General features: G+C 37.2%; 1 protein-coding gene across 3 annotated transcripts in view; it reads left to right on the plus strand.

The window, feature by feature from the left end:
- The window catches only part of NEDD9 (neural precursor cell expressed, developmentally down-regulated 9), a 229,980-nt gene extending 210,453 nt beyond the window's left edge, over positions 1–19,527 (plus strand). For 2 of the 3 annotated variants that reach the window (XM_074208030.1, XM_074208029.1), the window contains 5 exons: positions 6,396–6,497; positions 7,316–7,417; positions 10,054–11,286; positions 12,669–12,758; positions 14,990–19,527. In XM_074208030.1, coding sequence (XP_074064131.1) covers positions 6,396–6,497; positions 7,316–7,417; positions 10,054–11,286; positions 12,669–12,758; positions 14,990–15,499 — 2,037 coding nt within the window. In that variant the 3' untranslated portion in view covers positions 15,500–19,527. The remainder of the gene's footprint in view (positions 1–6,395; positions 6,498–7,315; positions 7,418–10,053; positions 11,287–12,668; positions 12,759–14,989) is intronic. The other variant, XM_074208028.1, reaches the window with a different exon arrangement.
- The last annotated feature ends 649 nt before the right edge of the window (positions 19,528–20,176 follow it).

Here is a 20,176-nt window from a genome sequence, read left to right on the forward strand (position 1 = left end):
ACAAATAAGTAAATACAAAATAAATCATTTAATAAATAAAAATAATAAGGGAATATAGTACTAACTGGGGGCATTAGAAAAGAATTTTTAGCAGGTAGTGATTGAACTAAAATGTGAAGGAAAATGGGGAAGAAGTCCCTTCCAATCATAAGGAATAACCTGTGTAAAAGGATGGTGATTAGCCAATGGTTGCAGTTAAGTAAAAATTTATCACCTACTATGTACCAAGCACTGTGTTAAACTCTGCATGTGTTATGTTGGAGCATAAATTTGATTAGCAAAAAGTTTATAAAGAAAGACTGGAGCCAGATTGTGAAGGGCTTTAAATACCACACAGAGGAATTAGTAGTTTATTCTAAAAGCAAAATGGAAGCCCAGGAGATTCTTGAGAAGTAAAGTGGCACAGTCAGAACTATGCTTTAGAGAGATCACTTTGAGAGCTGTATGAAGGATTAGAGTTAATCAGTTGAAGACTGTATACCTCAATTTTTCTCATCTGAAAAATTAGAGGATGAATTTGATGATTTCTAAGATCTCTCCTAGCTCTAAATCTGTAATCTAAATATTGATTCTATCTTAAATGCCTCACTAATGTACATGGGTCATGTTTTTCAATTGTATCATCATATAATAGATTCTGTTAACCTAGAACCAGTTCACTTTGGAATTTGAGATCAATCTGAGAAAACTGAGGAAACTTTTCCTGGAGCTCACACTTGAATCCACAGCATAGGTAGAATGGCCTATCTGGTTCTTTCTGTTGGCACCAAAGGATCTAAGATAGGCATAGATCTTATTTTGAATGGCTCTTTAGTTGCTTCACATATTTTACAATTAGATAGGAAACTTTTTGGGAGTATAGACCTTTTCTTTCTTCTCTCTCAATCCTAGCATAAAACTTGTCAGACATATGGTCAATTCAATTACTCATGCTTACCGTAGTTACCCTCTCTGACCTTACTATCACATCATTCGTCTTCATCCTTGAACTTTAAAGCCCTATCCTTGCTCCCCATGAAAATACTTTAAGAGGTAGATACCATATAAGGCACACTCTCAAGTATTCATTATGAAATGAAATGGACTAGGTTAGTTTTGATATTTAAGGGAGAATTCCACCATGAATATACTGTTGCTGCTTTGGGAAAGTAACAGAAAAAGAAAAATCTTAATTCTTACCCTTATTAGCTTTACCCTTTCAATGTCATGGAAGAAGTATTGTTTCTATCTGCCCTCTCTCCAGTTAGCAAATATAGTCAGAGACAAAATGAACTAGATGACCTCTCAAGGTCTCCTTCCAATCTTTGATAATCTAATTCTTTCATTCACTGAACATTCTTTGTCTGGAGTCATCTTTGTGTTTCGATGTCATATACTCTCTTCAGATATGTGGCATTTGAGAACAGAGAAATATACTATGACTTTAGAAAAGAATTAAATGGTCTTTGAAACAGAAGGTGTTGCTCATGATTCAGGACTTTCCATAGTATCAAAAGAAGGTAGATAAGTATAGAGACCATAATAGAAAGTTATACTAGTATAGTGAATAGACTGATAGAGCTTGATGGAGTTTGGAAGTCGAGTTCAAATTCTAGCTCAAATACTTATAAAAGATAAGTATTAACAATCAAAATGAAACTGTATGTTATCCAGGTCTGAAAATGTATGCTTCATTTCATAGAAGAATCATAAGAGCATAGATTTAGAAGAAGCCTTTGAGGTTATCTGACACAATTCTCGCATTTTAGTTACACATAATTGAGATCCAGAGATGTTAGCTTGCCTGAAGTAGTACAGATCATTGGTGGCAAAGCTGAGGCACTGTACCATTGTCTTCAACTACACTTATTAAACTTAAAATTATTGTATTCTATCTCTTAGTTCTTGCTAATCTTCTTAATTGAATACTTAACTACTTCTCTAACTAGGTGGTGAAGTAGGTAGATCACTGGGCTTGGAATTAGGAAGACTAATCTACCTGAGTTCATCTATGGTCCCAGACATTCACTAGCTGTGTGACTCTGGGCAAGTCAATTTGTCCTGTTTATTTCAGTTTCCTCATGATTAAAATGAGCTAGGTAAGAAAATGGCAAACTGCTTCAGTATCTTTACCAAGAAAACTCCAAGGGTATCACAAAGAGTCAGACATGATTAACAATAACAACTTTGAATTAATACTATCTCTTACTTTCCTAAGATTCTGGAATGTTTAATATTCTAGAATCTAAAATTCACTAGTCAGATACTTGCCCAAAGACCCAGTCTTCTAAGACTTCTGTTAGCTGGCATCAAAATCTCTAGAAGGCATGAAGCAAAAGGAGAGACATTACAAGGTCGAAAAGAAATTATCCAATGCATCCCTTGACCAGAGTACTGGATAGTAAGTAAAGTACCTCTTAATCTCTGATCCTCCTGTGATACAGAAGGAAGGGAGTAGAAGTAGGAATATGACTCATAAGAGTGTATCTCCATAAACTCTACCTTATAAAGAAGAATAATTTTGAAAGCCTTCAGATCAATGTGATGATTGTGACTGGAGGCTGGAAAGTGACACTATCTTGTATAGTGTGATATAATGAAAAGTTGTGGGCTTAAAATCTGACTTTCCACTAGTGAGATGTTGAATCAGATATCTGTACCAAAGTCCCATTTTCTGACCATTTGTTGAGTTGGCACATTAGGGATTGGGTGCAACAGCGATCATGTAGGCAGAAATCACCAAATATATCCCTTGACCAAAGCATAGAGAAGTAATTGAAACAAGATCATCTCAAGAGAACCTCAATGTTTCCTTTTGTGGAGATGTTAATGAACTGAATCAATTTGCTATTCTTTATACCTTAGTCCTTTAATAAGTACTTATATAGATACTTTATTAAGAAACTGTGACTTCATAAAAGTGAGTGCCTCCTCCATTAATGAGATTGTAGATGATCCTCTCCTTCCCTATATTTTAATAGTTTAATAGATTACCATGGCTAAAAAATATTCTATTGCCTATTGACCAGTTTTGTAGAGATAATCCTCATGGAATTTTAGCCTCCCTGGTCTATAGCTGGGCTTAGAACAAAGCCTTCCCAACTTGGCAGAACTTGGAAGAATTTGTGCTCCACCACTGATGGAGCCTTCACAAACCTAAGACCATCTTCGTGCCATAAAGAGGCAGCCTTCTTTAGTGAATGATTTAGTAAATACTCAAGAGAAAAGGAAACTAAAAAATAGAGAAAAAACAAGGAGACATACGAGTTGAGAAAGTGGCTTATGTGATGTATTTTACACTAAAGAATGACTCCAATAAGTATGACTTCACATTTCTTTTATGAGAATCAATCTCATTTAAATTTAGCTTTTCTGTCTCTGAAAATCTTCCCCCACCCGCACCTACATTCTTAAGGTCAATATTTACTGAAACAACAAGATGGCACATTGGCACTGGGAGTGGAGTCGGGAAGACCTGCCTCAGACACCAGGCAAGTCACTTAACCTGTCCACCTTGGTTTCCATTTATCCTTCAGGGTTGATGTGAGAATCAAATTAAATAATAAATGTAAAGTCCAAGTGATATATATAAATGCTTATTCCTTTCCCTTCTTGTGGGATCAGAGGAATGTAAAAAGGTTTTGTACTTAAGTGAGGTAGGGAGAAAGACTTAATGAACCACAAAAAAGTGGCATAGTTCTGAGGGAATTTGGGGGGGAGGGGCTGCAGAAGCAATCAAGCCGAACTGTAGTATGTTGTGTTGTGTATGTATTTTTTCCCTATGGGTTTTGCCATCTGTTTCTTTTAATGCACAAACAAGGAAAATGATGAGTTTGGAATGCAGGGGTTTTCAAAAACCAGATGACCACAGGCATTCTTTAAATGGGGGAAGCTAAGAGGAGAGCTTGCAGTTCTGTGACATTTGTCAGGAAGTGAATTTTTAAATACCGGGAACAACAATCACGCTGTGCCAGGCAAAGGCCACAAAGGCAAGGAAAAGCAGTCCCCCTTTTCTGTGTCTCCTCCCTTCTGAAGTCATTTCTGTAAGTTAACATTTCACCAAATGCTATTTTAGGTCTTTTTTTTCTTCTTAAAGGCAAATACCAAACAGTTAAAGCTGGACTTGAGAACAACAAACTTTGGATCTCTAGTTGCATTACTGAGTTGGCAGCTTTGGGTGTAGTACACTCTCAGAAACTTTTAAAGACTGAACAAAAGCTGCTTTGTGAGAGGATCATCCTTTTTTAAAAGCCAAGATCAGAAAGCTATAAATAGAGTATGAAAGACAAGCAGGAAGATACCTTAGAACACCAGTGGATGATAGTGCCCAGGAGGCGTTTTTATGAAGTCATGAAAGTGCAGTAGCTTTGGCTTTGTTTTTGCAAAAGGCATGTTTTTTGTTTGTTGTTTTTAAAGGCATATTTTTTTTTAAGTTTTTGCAAGGCAATACGTTTAAGTGACTTGCCCAAGTTCAGACAGCTAGGCAATTATTAAGTATCTGACGTCATTTGAACCCAGGTCCTCAGTGCTCTATTCAATTTGCCACCTAGCTGGCCCCTAAAGGCATATTCTTAAAAGGGAAAATGATACTGTGTGGGGCTATTCAATAAGTTTTTTCTTCACTACTCAAACCAGGTCCTGTTATTGTTTGTCCTTCGTTATCAAAGAGGACCATGACATGCAGGCGAATTGGATTTAAGGGAGGGAGGGCAGTGCAAGGTCACCAGCCTCACTTTCTCCTCCAGAGCAACTGAATCCAGTGGCCAGATATAAATCAGAACAACTAGATGCCATAGGAGACCTTGACCTTTTTAAACTAAGGTCTTTAACAACTCTCTTTTTGACTGAAGCTATACCTACCCATTTCAGTGATTTAGGCTAGTAAGAAAGAAATGAGGCAGAGTCAATAAAAAAAAAAAAATCAGTCTGGAAGGGAAAGACCCTCAAGGTTTCTGGCCAAAACAGAAAGGCCCAAGGAAGGAAAGGGAAGCCTCAGGTAAGGAGGGCATTTCCTTTTGGAAAAACCTGAGCAGCAGAGATTATGTGAAAACATTAACCTGTGTACTAAATCCTTGATTTCATCTTAATTGCTAGAAGTAGCTGACTTGGAGTTTGAATGACTTAACACCAGACCCAGTTCCAGCCCTTCAGGGTTTAGGGTCCCTGCTGAGAGGTGGATTGGTACTTTTGGCCAAGTTCCCACCCATTTGAGCCCTACAACGGTGGAACATTTTTCACATAGTTTTGTGAGCAGCCTGACGCCAGAGTTTTCACATTAGAGAAAAGGATAAAAGATGATGGTTGCTGAGGGAACCACCTCTTGTTTCTAATTTGTGAGGCCTGTTCTCCTTAAGGATAGTTTGCAATACTTGAGGGTGCTGTTATTGATGCAAAAAAAAAAAAAAAGTACAGCAATTTAGAAGTCCTAGGAGAATTAGAGAGTAAATACACTTCAAAATAAGTTGACTTCAAAAAAAAAAACCTCTTAGAGGTCTTTCTCAACCCAGATTTAAGGCTCCCCAAAGTATTATATAGAAACAAGAGCTTGTCAGGTGAGATCCATTTCATTTACATTAATTCCAGATGCCAGAAGTCATGATAGGGGTATTTGACCTTTGACTTACTTGGAAGTATGTCCTATTTAGCCCTCTACTGCCCTGATGGTAATGGGAAAATGATTAGCACAATGAACCAGGGTTAGAAGACCTGAACTCTGCCCCCTGTCACAATTATGCAATCTTAATTCTTATTTTTTATACCTTATCTTGGACTTTAAGCTCCTTCAGGTCTCTAAGGGTGGCATTATTTGAATGTCACTTTGTAAAAATGCTGTATTCACCACCAGCCTTTTTGCTACACTCATAATAATCAAGTTTGGCAAAGAGGGGCAGGGAAATGCTGTATCTAGTTGAAGCTATGAGGGGAATTTTAAGTGGTTGGACTCTACTCCCATTATTCACTTTGCACATAGTTTAGAGTCATTAAAACCAATTCAGTACATAGCAATTTATATTCAAGTAGGAAAAAAATCTTTAGGACTGCAAAAGTATAATAGGATTTTTCATACTTAGATCTGTCAGATAAAAATGCCAGAACAAAGTCTTTTATTATAAGGGAGAAGCATTTTTAGAGATTTTTTGTGTTACCCAGGGCAGGAGGAAATAAGGGGGAAAAAGGGTTGTTTTTTGGTAAACATTTGCCCAAAAAGTAACAGGAATGCTATTCTGTAATACCCTCTCTTCTCATTCTTTCTTTGCCTCCATCCTTCTATTTTTATTAATTTAGTTATTGATTTGCTGAGAGGAGACTTAAATAGTTTGGAGGTATTCACTCAACTAGGAGCCAAGAAAGGAATTTGATCCATTGCTAAGAATACAGGCTCATAATTTGACATTTCCTTCTCTTCTAATCCTCAGGTGATCACCCCAGTGAGAACAGGCCATGGCTATGCATATGAATTCCCATCCAAGTACCAACAGGATACCTATGATATTCCTCCATCTCATCCCATGCAAGGGGTAAGTTACAATAACGTAGCAAAAAATAGAATATTAAGTATATCTTCAGGTATCAGCTGAAGTTTAGAGGAAAGATATTTTGTGACAAACCTATTTGATGTGAAGTATTGGGAAGAATCATGGGGTTAGAAAACCTAGATTGAATCCTACCCAATGCTTACTAGTTAACTGTGCGATCCTAGGCAAATCTCTCAACATCTGAGTCAAAATGAAAACAATATGTGCATTGCCTGTCTTATAAGGATGTCCTAAGGAAACACTTTATAAATTCTTATAAAGTAAACTCCTTTCATAATAAAGTTTTATAGAAACAATTTATATAATGTTATAATTATGTAATATGTGAAATTTATATGTAGTTTTTATATATGTAATTTTATATAAAATTATTATTATCAATAGTCAATTACAACAACCTAGAAATTTGGGATCTTCTTTATTTGGAAACTCAAGTCCTTTACTGGAGAAGAAAATATCTATTTTTGTATTGTTACATTATATTTTGGTCTGTATGTATAGTTATACTCTCAAAAAAATGACCTCACAAAAGATTGTTTTCAAATCAATTTATTAAAAGCCATTGGAAACAAAAGCTCAGAACTCCTTTAAAAGTGACTTGATAGGGCAGCTAGGTGGTGCAGTGGATAGAGCACCAGCCCTGAAGTCAGGAGGACCTGAGTTCAAATGTGAACTCAGACACATAATAATTGCCTGGCTTTGTGACCTTAGGAAAGTCACTTAACCCCATTGCCTTGGGAAAAAAAAGAAAAAGAAAAGTAACTTAAGATATTTCCATGACTCAGATTTTTCTTTTCCAGGTATATGACATCCCCCCATCATCACTGAAGGGCCCGATGTTCTCAGCTCCAATGGGAGAGATGAAACCTTCAGGGATATATGATATCCCTCCTGTGAAAGGAGTAAGTCAAATTAGCCATTATTTGGGAGTTTTTTTTCCCTAGAGTGAGCTAATTTTTTTTTAACTTAATGGAATCTTTCAAAGGGGAAAAAGTTTTAGACACCCACTTGAATGAAAGGAAGAGTAACACCAGTTGTGACTAAAAATATTACTAATTTCCTCCCAAATGTGCCAAAATTTAAATATCCTGATTGTCCCTGCAGAGTAGCTAATCTTGGAAGACAAAAATACTTGTTCCAAACATACCGTCATTGCTTAAAAGTTTTCTTAGAGAGTCTTCATTATGTCTATCCAAAAGACACAACACACCAAGCAATCTATTTTATTACTGAACCTTGTTTTTGATCCCCAAATAGTACTACCCTTCTTTATCACTTATCCTATTCATTAATTGTGACTCCCAGGATCTTTTATTATTTTCAAAAAGTACATCTACCTTCACAGCACAGAGATTTTCCTCCCTTAAAAAGAATGTGCCCAACCTTAATTTCAAAAGATTTCAGAAATGTGAGCCATTGTTTACCATTTAAATGTATCTAACTTCCCAAAGTGGCCATTTTGAAAGAGAGAATACTCATTGGATATGTAAAATCTGTTTGTAATTTTTTAATTTTCCTTCCATTAAAGACCTCCAATTGTCTCATTGTTATGGGAAGATGGACCCTCAGCATTCAAAGGATAGTTGGTTAAATAATGCAAGCTGTAGGCAGGTCTTACCCAGTAAAATTACTTTTGAGTATAGACTTAGTGAAGGAACTGGAATCTCTGTCATCCAAGGATCAATTTAGCTAAGTGTCAAGAGGTTCATCATCTAGAGATTACCCAATGACTGATAAATTCTTTTGACCACAGTAATTCATGCACCTTTTTCTAATGTCTTGAGATCTGTCTTAATATCTACTGTCTTGATTACCAAGAACTGGAGTCTTAATTTGATGGCAGGAGGGAATCTTTGCTCAATTGTAGGTAACATCAGAGCAGGGACCATGTCCAGCATCTGCTGCAATGATTTGCACTTTGGGAGCAGCCTAAACCTGTGATTTTATTAGTGTAAGGATATCTCTGTGAGTCCACAGCAAACATTTATTAAATGATTGCTATTGGGGTAGCTAGGTAGCTTAGTGGATAGAGCCACTGGTGTTGGAATCAGGAAGACCTGAGTTCAAATTTGACCTTAATGCTTACTTAGCTGTGTGACTTTGGGCAAGTCATTTTAACCCCATTGCTCTGCAAAAAAACAAAATAAAAAAATGCTTATTGTTTATCAAGTATTATTCTAAGTTCTAGGAATACAAATACAGGTACAAAGATAATACTTGCCCTCCAAGAGCTTTTATTTTAATGGGGGAAAACATAAAAGGGGAGGGGTCTAATGGCAGAAAAAGTCTGGAATATAGTTTGGAGAAGAAGGAGTGTGGTCTGAGTTCACACTCATACCACTTAAATATAATTTCTGAGAGGACCCAATAGGATCCAATGGCAGAAATGTACTTCAAGGATGGAAAATAGTTCCAGTGTGTGAATTCCAGAGCTGGAGGGGACTTCAGGATAAAGAAGGACATAGTAGAGGAAGACCAGCATTTAGCCTGAAGAAAAATTAAGAAACTCTCTCTAAAGGTCAAATCAGCAACTGGTCTACAACATTATAGGGACTATTGAGAGATTAAAAGATTTTTCTTAGAGACACACAAACACTTCAGTATTGTAAGACTAGGATCTATTTCTAACCCTCTCTCCATTGTCTCTGTATAAAGGAATAAAAGGTTGTTTTATAAATAAATAAATGGCAAGGCAACAAACATTAATTAAGTATTTACTAAGTGTAAGAAACGGTGTTAAGAGTATTAGGATCATAGGATTCTAGATTTAGAGCTGAAAGGAATTTTTGAAGACCATTGAGTCCGACTTTAATTTTACAAATGAGGAAAATGAGGCATTGAGAAGTTATATGAATTGCCAGATACTCAAATTAGAAGTGACATATTTGAAGTGATGTTTGAAGAAAATTGACTTGGCAATAGAATTCAGGAAGGAGAAGAAGCAGATAGAAGAGAGGCTAGCTAAGAGGCTTTTACAATGGATAAGAACAATTAAAGAGGACCTAGATTAGAGTGGTAACAGTGGGGAAAGAGAGAAAATGGAGAATATAAAGGATGAAACAACAGAATTTAACATACTGTAAATAACAGATAAAAAGAGGGAAGAATCAAGTAGAAGTGCAGTAATTCTCTATTGAGAGACTGAAAAAATATCCCAATTGATTATATTACAAATAGAAATGAGGTGTTCAGATTTTGAAAATAATGAATCCAGTTTAGTACCCATTGAGAGGACAGTAGAACAAAGTAGAGCTGGAAATAACTAGATCCCAGGAGATAGATTAGGACAGAAGATACAGATCTCATCATGATTCACATAGCTATAATAGTCATGGAATGGAATGACTCTATTAAAGAAGTATAGTGCTTAAATGAAAACTAGTTCATAAAATATTGCAGGAGTTTTGGGCACAAGAGGAGAAAAAAGCTGTCATTGAAGGGAGTGTATGTTCTACTTTTCTACTAAATTTAATTATTATTTTCTCTGCTTTCCCCCATAAGATGCCTAAATAAATTACATTTTCCTTGTGTATTTCAGGTTTATGCCATTCCACCTGGTTCCCGAGATGAAGTAGGATTAAAAGAAAAGGAATATGATTTCCCTCCTCCTATGAGACAACACATAAGAGCAGAAGTAAGACCTGAGGGTGTTTATGACATTCCTCCAACAAGTTCCAAGGCAGTAGGGAAGGACCTTAATGTAAAATATAACTGTGATGCTTCAGTAGCTGCTGAGCAAGTATCCCAGAGACACCAAAGCATTCTTCAAAATCACCAGCACACGCACCTTGGACAACCTGCAGCTGCTCAGAATGATGCATATGACATCCCACGAGGAGTTCAGTTTCTTGAGCCACAAGCAGTGTCCAATGAAAGATTAAATGTTGAAGAAAAAGATGGAGTATATGATGTTCCACCACAAACTGCACAGGAGACCAAAGGGTGCCAAGATGTGACCGATGGCATGAATAGACTATCTTTTTCCAGTACAGGTAGTACCAGGAGCAACATGTCCACCTCTTCCACAACATCTAAAGAGTCCTCATTGTCAGCCTCACCATCTCAGGACAAAAGGTTGTTACTGCTAGATCCGGACACAGCCATCGAGAGACTTTATCAGCTTCAGCAGGCTTTAGAGATGGCTGTGTCTAACCTCACCTCTCTGGTCACCACTGATTGGAGGTGTTATGGCTACATGGAGAGACACATCAATGAGATCCGCACAGCAGTGGAAAAGGTAGAGCTGTCTCTGAGGGAGCACCTCCATTTTGCTAAGGGGGCTGTAGCAAATGCTTCAGGTCTCCCCGAACTCACCCTGCACAACAAAATGAAGCGAGAACTGCAAAGGGTTGAAGATTCCCATCAGATTCTAACTCAGACCAGTCAGGACTTGAATGGCTGCAGTTGGTCCTTGAACATTCTAGCTATCAATAAACCTCAAAGCAAGTGTGATGACCTTGATCGGTTTGTAATGGTGGCAAAGACAGTGCCAGATGACACCAAACAAATCACTACCACCATCAGCACCAATGCAGAAATGCTCTTCCGATCAGTTGCAGGCAGTGTGCGGCTAAAGAATGGGTCTGAGAATGTGACCGGTGACCTACACACAGGTCAACAGACCCAGCTGCTACATCCCAGTGACCACAAGGCCCAGCCCTATTGCAAGCCACTGCCTCCAAGCTTAAGCAAGGACCAGCATCCTGACTGCAATAGTAACAATAGCTCTGAACGAAGTTGGATGGATGACTATGATTATGTTCACCTGCAGGTAAGGACACTGGACCAATGAAACATCTGTGTCTTTTAGACCTGAAGAAAACTTGTGAGGGCATCTGGTCCAAACTCTTCATTTTAGAGTTGAGGATAGTAAAGCCTATGGAGAGGATTTACTATAGGCAATAGAGGTATAAGAGCCCTGATGAGGAGCCTATTGACCTATATTTGAATTCTGGCTCTTACTTATTACCAGTCTGACACTGGGCAAGTCACTTAAGCTCTGTGCGCCTCACTTGCTTCACCCATAAAATGAAAGGACTAAGATGAACTTCAAAGGATCTGAATAGTTAGTGGATAGTGCTCCCGTCAGTGGCAGAGTTGGGATATGAGTCCAAGACTGCCAACTTCTACTCCAGACCTTCATTACATGATTAGAGCCAAGATACTTAGGTTCACATTATTACTATTACCTTTCTTTTAGCAGACACTGGTCAAGGTCTTCTACCACTGATCAGCTCTATACCTTAAAACAAATCTTCTACTCTGTAGGCCTTATTTTCTTATCTTTTTAAACCAAAGAGAAAGTTGAACCTCTTTGATCCCTTTCAGCTTCCAAATTATTGTTTGCATTCTTTCATTGCCATTGGTCCATTCCCCATCTCAGGCTTCTCCAGAAGGCAGCTGGGCACACACCCAGTGACCCAGAGGATCACCTCTTCTAATTGCTCTTTTCCATGGAAGAGTACGTTCATCTGCAAGGGAAAGAAAAGCAGTATCCCACCAGCCTTGGAAAGTTTTAGCTTTCTGACTGTTCTGTTCTCTCTTGCAGAGGTCATCAAACCCTGACTCCACTCAATGTGAATTAGGTTTACTCTGTTACTTGGGCAGTTTTCACCCCTGGCTTGTGGCCATCTGAGAACAGAGCCAGATGAGGAACTTGAAGGACCAGAAGCAAGTTTTATTGGCCAGATTTTAACTTGGGCTCAGAGGTCACAGAGTCATAAGATTTTAAAACTTGAAGGGACATTAGAAATCATCCTATCCAACTTCCTCATGTTATAGATGGTGGAACTAAGTTTTATGAGGCCAATTTGAATCCATTAGAAAAGAATACTGGAAATGTTGCTTCTAAGAGAGATTTGAAGGAAGTCCAACCTGTTAATCACAAAAGCTTGTTGGGGTCAAGAGGGCAGAATTCAGTATATTATGGAAACTGGTTTGTCACCTCAGCATTAAGAGGGATTTGGGGCCTTAGCAATCCTTAGGCTGAGAGCCAGGGTGACATTATGCAGTTTCTACATGTAGGTAAGTGGGTGTAGCAAGCAACCACAGTAGTGGAAAACAAGGCAATATTTACCCATTTGTCATCTAAATTGTTAGCATAAGTGAATCATGGCAGTGATGTAATGGATCTTTTCTCTTGTAAAATAACAGGGGAAAGAAGAGTTTGAAAGGCAGCAGAAAGAACTGTTGGAAAAGGAAAATATCATTAAGCAGAATAAGATGCAGCTGGAACATCATCAGGTAAGTTGATTTTAGGACTAAAAGCATTTTATGATGCCAGGAAACTTTCCTGAAGACCAGCAAAGATAGGACTTGGAAAACAGAACAGTTCCATCCTTCTGTGGGGATCTCAACATATGAAAATTTCCTGGCCTGTGAAAGAGCATAGGAACAAATAAATACATGTTAATCCTGGCGAGTCGGTGCTATTCTCAAGGTTGAGAATTCTTGGAGAGAGTCCAGTCAATTGTTCTTGCTTTGGGAGCTAAACCAGTATACTCTAAGATAGCAGGGACCAGAGGAGGACTTGAGAAGCTTTCTCAGACTTCTGGTATTAGACAGTAGTGCAAATGCACTAGATTAGTATTTCTCATCCTGTGCTACAAGGAACTCAATGACCCCAAGTTTTTGTTTTGTTTTTTTAAACAAACCTTATGTTAGTTATTTGTTTATTTATTTATTTATTTTTAGGGGGGGGGGTTGCAAGACAATGAGGTTAAGTGGCTTGCCCAAGGCCACTATTTATTTATTTTTTAAACAAATCTTATGTTATTTATTAGAGCAGCTAGATGGTACAGTAGATAGACCAGCCGGACCTAGAGTCAGTACAACTTTTTATCCTGAGTTCACATCTGGCCTCAAACACTTGTATCACCCTGGACAAGTCACTTAACTCTGTTAACCTCATTTTCCTCATCTGTAAAATGAACTGGAGAAGGAAATGGCAAACCTCTCCATTATCTTTGCCAAGCAAACCTGAAAATGGGGTTGAGTCAGACACATCTGAAAACCAACTGAACAACAGAAATGTTGTTTATTAAGAAACATATTAAAAACATTTTAGAGGATTTTATTACAAGAATTCTGCCAAAGTTTTGTTCAAACTGAGGGCTCCACCACTGGAAGAGTTTGACAATCATTACACTAGGATCTGTGTTCTAATCCCAATTCAACCAATAACTAGATGTGGACATTTTGACAAGTCTCTTAACTTCTGTCTAAGACTTAGTTTCCTGTTAAATAAAGTGAGGATGTTTAAAATAGGTAGGTTTTGCCTCCCTCTTTTCAAAAAGTTGTTCTGAGGCATAGAGGACAGGTTCAGAAACCTTAAAACTACAAACGTGTAAATTATTCTTACCTTCATAGCCTTCAGTTATTTTTGGCCACTTGACTATAGCTCTGGAGCCTGTCTGACTTATTGGGAAATAAGTCTAACTTAGGGAATCCAAGCAACAGATTCCCTGTGGTTCTTAGCTGTATATGTCATGGGGGAAGGCTGTGTGGTCTTTTCCCTCTGCCACCATTTTCCCATTGTGGGAACTTGAACAAGTCCCATAGTTTCAACTAATGATTTCAATTTCTTTACCAGCAACTAAGGGGCTATACACATGGGTTTGGGCATGTGCATGTATCAAGGGTCACCAAGAGACACAGTGGAACCACTGGAAGTTACTGCAAAATGCAAAGTGTAACAATAATTATGTTAAGCAGCAACCTAGTGCCTTTTGTTAGCAAGAACTGTTTTGTTTTGTTTTGTTTCTTGCTTTGCATTTGCTCAAGGTAAGATGGCAAATGATTCCTTATCTATAGATAGGTTTGGATAGAAGAAAGCAAATAGGGATTTTTATCTGAACATTTTTAATGGCCCTTGTAAAGTCATTTCCCAAAGTGGAAAACCAATTGATTCAACTGATACCATCATTGGCTTCATTTTATAGTCATATTCAGAATATGAGTTCTTAATTCAGTCCAAAATTATTAATCACCTACTGTATTCCAAAGTACTGTTCTACCCTCCTCTCCTGTACTTTATCTCTTAGAACTGCATTATCTTTGGTGCCACACATTCCCTCTTTCCAGTGTTGCAGGACAAAATAGATGTATTAATAGAAAAAGCTTGGCTGTACATATTCTTCTTTTGAGACCAGAATTGTCATATTTCCTCAGAGCACTCTGTACAATAAATGCTGTTTATACAAGTGTGAGAAAAAAAAAAGAACTGCATTATCATATCAGAGAATATTTATAGCCTGAGAGCTGAAGAACAGAATGACATTATTTTAGAAATGCAAGTTAAATTTAGATATCATCTAGTCCAAGCCATCTATTTTACAGATAGGGAAACTGAGGTTGAAGAGCTGAAGTGACTTGCCAAAGACCTAAGACTGGAATCCAGATCTCCAATGCTATAATCTTTTCATTCTACTATACGATATTCCTTTAAATAAACCTTTGATTTTTTTTCTCTTCAGATCAGTCAATTCCAGCTATTGGAGCAAGAAATTACCAAGCCAGTGGAGAATGACATCTCCAAATGGAAGCCCTCTCAGAGCCTCCCAGCCACAAACAGTAGCATAGGCGCCCAGGACAGACAGCTGCTTTTCTTCTACTATGACCAGTGTGATACTCATTATATCTCCCTTCTCAATGCCATCGATGCCCTCTTCAGCTGTGTCAGCTCAGCCCAGCCCCCAAGGATCTTTGTGGCGCATAGCAAGTTTGTGATCCTAAGTGCACACAAGCTAGTGTTCATTGGAGACACACTAACGAGGCAAGTGGCAGCCCAGGAGATACGTAACAAGGTGATGAACTCTAGTAACCAGTTGTGCGAGCAGCTTAAGAACATTGTACTGGCTACCAAGATGGCAGCCCTCCATTACCCCAGCACACCCGCTCTGCAAGAAATGGTACACCAAGTAACAGACTTGTCCAGAAATGCCCAGCTGTTCAAGCGGTCATTGCTAGAAATGGCAACATTCTGAGGATGGAGAGGGGATAGAGACTGAGGAGGCCACAGAATCAAACTGGAAATACTGTCTGGTTTATGTAAATGTTATCTATTTTTGTAGATATTTTATATGAAATATTTTAAATATGTTCTGTGAGTTAGAGAACATGCAGACATTCAGGGAGTTGGAGAGGTAAAATTGTTATTACTGTTTGGTTCTTATATATATATACCTTTGTGTATCTAAGATATATATATATATATTATATATATATATAAACTGTACATAAACTTGGTCACGTTCTCATGTGTGCCTGTGGGAACGTGTGTGTATGTAGATATTTATGTAACACATTCCATTTTAAAAAACCCATGAATTAAGAAGCACCTTATAATGCATCCCCAAAGTACTACATCTTCACAGATGATCTAACAGATGATTCTGCTGACACATTGTAGGGATTTTGCTGGATATTTTCACTCCAGTGTTTGGGAACTAGATTATGCCCATAAATCAATCCCTTATAATTAAGAAGACAATAGTAACTTGCTCTTTTAGTTGAACATTTTTTCCAAAATTTCCCTCCTTTCCCAATCCTTATGCCAAAATGCACAGGGTCCTCCTGAGCATACAGATTTGGTGAACAACATATTTATAAAATGTGTGTCAATACAAGAGCTATTATTTAAGGTGCTAGGGAAGAAAAGCAGCTTAGTCATTAGAGGAGGTAGGAAAACTGTACTTAGAGGTAATTTCTGGTTAAGAGTGGGGGGTAATCTAAGCTGAGAGGAAGCCACAATAAAGACAAAGTCACATATGTGCCGATGGCTGTTTCATCATTTGTATTTGTGAGAGTCATCTGTGAGGTTTTTCCAAAGGTCTTGTTTAAACTGAAAAACTCCTCTTTGCAGAAGGGACATAGATTGCATTTATACCTCAAGTTCTAAATATCCATGAAAATAAAGACGGTTTCGTGTGCCATATGGTACAGTGGGGAAATCTTTGACACACAGATTTCAAACTAATGCTTGGCTGTCTGTCACCCATTGTCTAGGTACTACTATCTAGCAAAAGGACTTTGGGACACTAAGTGTTGGGGTCTGATGTTCACCTCCCTGTTGACGACAATAGAAGATCTTATGAACCTCCACATGCTCACACACTACCACCAATTCTAACCTATACCAATTACAGCTTTAGACCTCACTCCCTTTACTATACCTTTGCTGACTAATCTCAATCTGACCAGTTCCAAGGAGACAAGACACTGAGTCACAGCTTTTATATCATAGACTGACTATAAAGTTTAAATACTGCCATTACATCTTTTGGAAATAACACATGCCATAAGTCTTATCAGATTTACTTGGAAGTATAGTGGGAAAAAAAACGGTGGCTGGCAATGAGTTTATAAGAGTTTACTGTTATGTACACTCATATTCTGAAGCCAAGGCATTTAGGGTATTTCTATCCAATGTCTTGCTCATTCTTTGTATTCTAGCCTATGTCAAAACATGTTCTTATATTACAATATATGCTTAAGTGAATAAAATTTGCTTATACTGAAAAACCAAAATATTGGAATAGCAAATGGAATAGATCATACATGATCAGAAAGAGATAAGATGAATTGTGAAGCTTATCACATAAGTACTTTTTAAAATAGCATCTATTGTAATGTTCACAGTTGTGCTCCATCAAAAAAAGATGGGACATGAATGGTCATCCTACAGATGAAAAAGAGGGACTGATATCATCAACAATTTCAAAAGAATTATGACACAAGTATATTTTTGTGGACTTTGTTGCAATTGATATGTTGTATATTTTTAGGAGGTAACAGATTTGTACTAAGCTACAAGTGATATTACAAGTTTTCAAAAAAAGAAAACCAAGTTGTTAAAACTGCATTCTTGTTTTTGCTATCTTATATGTAGAGACTATTTTTAAATCATTAAATTTTTTAATCTTTTTTTGTACCAACTAGATTTTCCTTTGAATGCTTTTTCTGTCAAAGAAGTAGTTGTTGATTTGTATTTTTTTTTCCTGTCTATTCTAAAGACCTCAGTTTTCCTGGGGGGTTGGGGAGGAATGAAAGAAAAAGGGAAGAGGGAATTAGTTTTTTGTTTTGGTTTGTTTTGCTACTTCAGATGGCACAGCCATTTGTGGATAATCAATAGTCAATCAGTAGATATATATGAAAAATATTCACATCTCTTAGTTGGGACACATAATAAAACATGGGAAAATTCTTCAACTTAATTTCACAGATGTCTTAAATTCTATATGTAAGGCACTGTACTAGTCACATGGACTAGACAAAAAAAGTGGACTAGTTCTCACCCTGAAGGAACTTATATTCTATTGGGGTTTTATTCCAGATGTATATATAAGGAAATGGAAAAGTATGTACTGACATCTAGGTAGTACAGGAAGTAGAATACTGACATATCTTCCTGAGTTCAAATCTGGTTTCAGACACTAGCTGTATGGCACCAAGCAAGTCACTTAATTAACCCTTTTGCCTCAGTTTCCTCATCTGTAAAATGAACTAGAGAAGAAAATGGTAAACTAATTCAGTATCTTTGTCAAGAAAACCCCAAATGGGGCATGAAGAGTCAGACATAACTGAAACAAATGAACAATGAAAAGCAGATTACTTGGATTGGAACAAAGTGAATAAGAGAGTATAAAATAAGAAAGGTAGGTAGAAGCCAGATAGTAGAAGGGGAAAATTTATTTTAGAAATGCTGACAAACTTGTTCCATTTTCCATCTGTTCTAGTGTCATATGTTCCTAGAATGATTTGACTTCACTGGGTCTTCCACTAAGCTTTTGCAAATGTCCAGATTCCAAGTGAATATTGTCCTTAACCTCTCAGATCTCTCAACTTGACAAGATCTTTTCATCCTCTTCATTGTGAGAACCACTTTATATTAGTCAAGCTAATAAGTTATATCAGTAGGAAATACTAAGACTTGTTGATGACTTTTCCTTTCCATTTCTTATTTCACGACATTAATATCTTACTTGAATAATTCAAATTGGAGATATAGTAATTGAATGCAGTTTTTTCCTCTCAACCTTTCTCTTAATTTTGCCAATTCTGTTATTTGCTCCTCTAACAAGTAGATAGTTCAACTATATACAGACATCTACACAAAATCGATACCCACATCAGTAACTAGTCATTTCCTGTCAAGATATGATCAACATAACTCTAAACATGCACAGCCATTTGTGTAGTATCAGTAGTCAGTCAACTTTTATGATCACAAATGAGGTTTTTGATCTTCACCCTAATATAAATATATTACTTACATTATATACATGCACTTCTGTACATATATGTGAAATAACATATAAAATAGAAATTAATACAAAGATGAGATGATATTTGATTGGAAAGTAAATACTATAGTCTCAAAATTTTTTGAATAAGGGAGTGATCTGAACAGACCTATGCATTAGGAAAACCACTTTAGTAGTTGTGTGGAGGATTCACTGGAGAAGGGAAAGATATTGGAGTGGTTTGCCATTTTTTTTCTTCAGCTCCTTTTACAGATAAGAAACTAAAACAAACAGGGCCAAGTGACTTGCCCAAGGTCTCACATCCAGTAATAGCTGAGGTCAGATTTGAACTTAGATTAGTCCTCCTAATTCCAACTCCAATACTATATTCACTTAGCCACCTAAGTATGTTCTACCTTTTTACTTATTGGAGCACAGAAATAGCACATAATGAAGATATGATTGGGAAAGCAGAATTTCTCAATGGCAATTGTATAACTGCTGGTGCAAGGCCCCAAGCTGAATTTAGATTATACCTTCCTTGAGAATTCCATTCCATGGCAAAAAGGAAGAGAATGAAAATTTATACCACTATGTAGTGGATAGAAATAGAGATAGAGAAGATTGGGTGAATAATAGGTAAATAGGATGGTGCGGGAGTTAAGATTCATGACTTGTTATGGCAGGAAGAGTGGGATGCCACACATCTCACTCTCTTCTTGGTTGATCATGAACCCCTTGAAGTCATACTGATTTTCCAAGGTTCTAGGCCCCCACTTTGGAAACTGGTAATGATTTCATCTGAATCCCAAACCATTTGCAATTCAGACTGCTTGTCTTACTCATGTCTGCTTGCTATTCATGGGAATTTCAATTCATATGATAATTCCCTAATCATTGAGGCTATTTTTAATCCTGAATATATAACAAGAAAAACAAAATATGAAAGTCAAGTCAAATTAAATCAAAATATGAAAAAAACTTGGTGTAGATATAAACTTTTGTGAACTTAAGCAAATTATTTTTCTTTTCTCAGACTCAGCATCTTTACTTGTAAAATAAGGAGCTAGAATAATTAATCTGAGGTCCCTTCCATCTCTACATTATATAAATTCTGATCTTTAATTTAATTCAACAGTTTTAATGATGAATATACAGAGTACTCTTTCTCCAAAAAGCCTATCATGTGGTCTGTTATTGTTCAGTTGTGTCTGACTATCACCCCATGGGCCATATTTTCCATGGGTTTTCTTGAAAAAGACACTGAAGTGGTTTGTAATTTCCTTCTCCAGTGGCCTAAGGCAAATGGAGGTTAAGCGACTTGACCAAAGTCACAAAGTTAATAAGTGTCCAAGACTGGATATGACTTCAGATCTTCTGGACTCCAGGTCCAGCAGTTGATCTACTGTGACATCTAGC

The sequence above is a fragment of the Macrotis lagotis genome, chromosome X (assembly GCF_037893015.1).
Source record: "Macrotis lagotis isolate mMagLag1 chromosome X, bilby.v1.9.chrom.fasta, whole genome shotgun sequence".
Classification (NCBI taxonomy): domain Eukaryota; kingdom Metazoa; phylum Chordata; class Mammalia; order Peramelemorphia; family Peramelidae; genus Macrotis; species Macrotis lagotis.